A 4,085-nucleotide genomic window follows, 5' to 3' on the forward strand; every position below is an offset into this window, starting at 1 on the left:
CTTGACCTGCTGGCCACAGTTCTTTTGATGCAGCCCAGGATACGGTTGGCCTTCTGGGCTGCGATTGCACATTGCTGGCTCATGCTGAGCTTCCGGTCAATCAGCACCCCCAGGTCCTTCACCTCAGGGCCGCTCTCCAGCCATTCCCCACCCAGCCTGGAGTTGTGCTTGGGATTACGCACCCACCCGATGCCCTACACCCAACTGCTGCCATCGAGTTTGCTGCTGCGCTCCCCCTCTTTTGCCTCCCCCCCCCTCCGCAACCTGGCACGTGCCGCTGGAGCAGCTCCGCATCCTTAAACTCAACGGGCTCGTTCTCCCTGTAAAATAAACCGAGGGAAACGAGAGCCCCGGCGAGTCTCCACACCACCGCACTCCACTGCTCCGGCGCCACGCACAAAGATGCTGTCAGGATGATTTACAAACGGTATAAATATAACTCCGCGGCCCCAACAGCTCCACCCCAGCTCGCCTGAGACCATCCGTCACCTCCTGCATCAGGGAGCTGCGACTGGGGGTTTGGGCAGCTGCAAAAGTCCATGAATGGGACAAGATTGGGGGGGGAAAACAGAGAAAACCCCCTAAAATCAGGAGGGAATTCGAGAAATCCCGAGATACTCTCTGAAAAACCCAACTTGCCAAATGCGGGAAGCTCCCTGGGAAAGGAGAAAAAGGAAATGGGAGCGGGAAGGGGGGTAAAAAACCTGGAAGAAAGGGGGATTTGCAGCGATAAAAATAAAAGCTGGGTTATTTTTTTTCCCCTCCCTCTCTCTCTCTGCGTGGTTTCTTGGAGAGTAATTTGCTCGGCCGCCCCCAGCGCGTCATCCTCGTGCTGAGGGCTCCAGCATCCCTCAGCGCGGGGCGGTGGGGATTAGGCAAATCCAGCCCCAGCTCGCGAGAAAGTGGGTTAATCCAATATTACCGAGTGGAAAAGGGAAGGAAAAACCTGGTGGAGATGGCAGTGCCGGCGGAAGGAGCACCACGCAAAAAGCCTCCTTCCCCCTCCCCAAAAAAAGGGGGAGCCGAAGCCAACTGCAAGAATTTAGGGTTCGGGTCAGTTTTTGGTTTATATGTTGCTATTTCTCTGCTTGCATCCCCTACACATCTAAATACACATATTTATAGCCAACAGCCAGCACTCGATGAAAATACTCCCGTGCACGCACCGCGCTCCGGCAACTGAATATATATCAGTCCTGAGAGCACCTTTTCCTATTTATAAACCTGCCCGGATGCGAAGAAGAGCTTTAAGGCAGAGACGCTCCTTGTTCAGGGAGCAGAAACAGGAGGGTAAAACCGAGAAAAAATATCTTACAGCAAAGGGCGGCCGCTTCAGCCGAGGCCACCAGCCAAATTAGCTCCTTCTTTGCCTCCTCTGCAAGCAAACGTGCAAGGAAAGAGCTGAGTTTTTTCCCCCGTCCTGGAAAACTTTTGAGTTTTCTCTGATCAAACCACTGTGGGGGTTTTATTTGTGTTTGGCAGCTTACCCTGAAACTCCCTGGAAAAAGCCAAAAATACTGCTCTGGACTGTTATATTTGCGGCTGGGTCCAGGCTCGGTGTAGATGGGAGTGATGCCGGGAGGGGGCAAAGCTACAGCCTCCAAATCCCCCCTCCCCAAATAAAACCTGATGCTTTAAGATCTTGCTTTGCTCCAGATCAGCATCCTACAGCCACGAGTATTTGGGGATGGGAAGGGGAGAGGTTTCGGGGGGAGGCTTGAAGAGCCCAGCGGTGCTCCCCAAGCCCCAAACACCCTCAATTTTGCATTATTTCCCCCGCCGCACAAACCCCACCCTTTTATTTTTTTGCATGATTTCACACCCAACGTGAAAACCTTCTTTGCATGGCAGTGCCGACCCGACCCCCCCGCCCCGGGATCCCAAACCCCGACCCTGGGTGCAAAGCCCCCCAGCACCGCACCGAGCCTGCCAACCCCAAATCCACCCGGAAAACGTAACAAAACGCTTGGAGAAAGCCTCACGGAGCCCTCGGGATGATTGCAAAGCCATTTTACATCTCTTTCCCCCCCCTTCCCAGGTTTTCAAAGGCCAACCCGCCCGCCTGCTCCACCGAATCAATATTCCCATCAGCGAGAGCGCCGTCTGCCTTTCTCTCCGCCATCCAGCCTTGACCTTCTGTCGTACAGGAGCAAAGCAGCCGGGTGGCTTCGCGTCCCCATCCCCAAGGGCAGGGAAGAACGCACCCGGCGCCGCTTACCCGGTACCAGACGATTTCCCGCATCTTCCCATCCGTCTTGAAGTTGCATTTCAAGGTGACGGCATCTCCCACCACCACGGGCGGCAGCGGCTCGATGCTGACCGTCAGGTAGGCTGGAAAAGTTAAAGAAAAAAGAAAAAAAAAGGAGAAAAAGAGAGGTGAGCTGCCAGGGAAGGATGGGGCAGGGGGTAAAGTATTGTTCTCAAATGCTTTTACGGTATTAATAGCTCTGCCATGGGGAGCAAACGCTGGTGGCATCCCACATAGGGGTAAACCCATCGACGTGGCGTCTTGCCCCCTTGCAGCGCTGAATTCCCGCTGCTCCCAAAGCACCCAAAAAGCACCAGCTGGGGGGAAAATCCTTCCTGACCTTATTTACCAGCTTACGGCACCAAAAGGCAAGGACCGACCCGTTCTGCCGCTTCTCTCCTCGGCTTTGCGAAACTGCCCACGTTTGCCCAGAGAAATCCCGGGCGCCCGGATTCTGAGGCTCGCCCTGATTCCCACACCAAGCCCCCATCCCACCGGCCACCCTTCCCCCCTGCAAAGTCCATCCTTCCTACGAAGATATCGGCTTCGACTTTGTCTCCACCATCACCTACCGGATGCTTTACTCTAACGTTTATCCTAATTCCTATCAAGACACAGACACCACATCGGTTCCCTCCCCATCGCAGACCAAGTTCCTCCACTCAGGTTTGCTTTAAAACCCTCTAAATGACTCGTTTCTTACGGGAACGGGTCCAACGGATTAATCAGGAGATGGGCAAAGCCCAACCTGTGGGTTTTCCAGCCCGGCTTTGGCCGTCGGCCTGCTCCTTCCCCATCTCCCCCATAGCTGCATGCAGGACCCGGCCTCGGAGCAGAGGGAAAATCAGAGCGCGGCCGGCTCCGTCTGGCCGTTTTCTGCCCGTTTCCCCTCGATTTGCTGCAAAAACGCTTTTCCGGAGCACGGAGCAGGCGGGGTGAGGAGGGCAGACGATTGCATTGCAATTTTATTTTCCTCTATTTCCTCTGACTGCTGGAAGATGCCAGACTGACAGCCCGGCAGACCTCAGCCTTTCTCGAGCATCCTTGCCCTGATTTGCACCCGTTTGACACCATCTCCAACCAGGGCACCCCAAAACAGCCCTTAATCCCCCGGGAAAATCCTTCTTTTTTTTACTTTTTCTTTAAATTATTGCTCGCACCGGGTGGAAAAGCAACACTGAAAAACCCCAGAGCGCCTGGAAAAAGGGGAGCAGGTTTGGAAACGGGGCTGCGGAAACCGAGACTCCTTTGCAGGAAGGATCCTCCCCGGCCCCGAAAGAGGGGAAAGGGGATTTCATCCCTCCCGCAGGCGGCGATTCGAGGCTCGCGGCACTTGTAAAACAAGTTGCTGGTGTTTTCACAATAAATCTCGGCCGTGACCTGCGGGAGAGCGCGCCGCGCGGGCGCACGTGCCTGCTGCGACAACACGTGGCCCGGCATATTGAGCGCGGGGTTGTGAAAGCCAAGAAACCCTCTCTGCGCTGCTTTTTTTTTGGGGGGGGGGGGAGAGGGAGGGTGGCAGAAGGAGGTTGGCTGCCGCAGTCGCCTGGTTGCAAGGCGATTTGGAAAAAAGGGGATTTTGGTTTGTTTTTTTTTTAAAGGGGGGCAGTGGGGGCGGTGGTGAGTACTGGAGAAGGTTCTGCAGCATCGTGCGGTGGGTGCGTGGGAGGCAGCGGCGCTGAGAGGGGGCACACGGGGCTAAATTAAAGGCTGTTTTCAGATGGGTTTTCATATTGCACCTTTGCAATATTGCGAATTGCAGCCCCACGCCTCTCTCTCCTTGCTGCCGGCGACCCAAATCCCCGCCAGCAACCACGCTCGTTCGGGGCCGGCTTCC

General features: G+C 55.3%; 1 protein-coding gene across 1 annotated transcript in view; it reads right to left on the reverse strand.

Moving 5' to 3' along the window:
* Nucleotides 1-4,085, reverse strand: part of IGSF21 (immunoglobin superfamily, member 21) — a 34,537-nt gene that overhangs the window by 22,149 nt on the left and 8,303 nt on the right. Inside the window, exon 2 of the mRNA XM_009889998.1 lies at nucleotides 2,219-2,331. Within this exon, the coding sequence (XP_009888300.1) occupies nucleotides 2,219-2,331 (113 nt within the window). The remainder of the gene's footprint in view (nucleotides 1-2,218; nucleotides 2,332-4,085) is intronic.

The sequence above is a fragment of the Charadrius vociferus genome, unplaced genomic scaffold, assembly GCF_000708025.1.
Source record: "Charadrius vociferus isolate BGI_N301 unplaced genomic scaffold, ASM70802v2 scaffold838, whole genome shotgun sequence".
In the NCBI taxonomy this organism is placed as follows: domain Eukaryota; kingdom Metazoa; phylum Chordata; class Aves; order Charadriiformes; family Charadriidae; genus Charadrius; species Charadrius vociferus.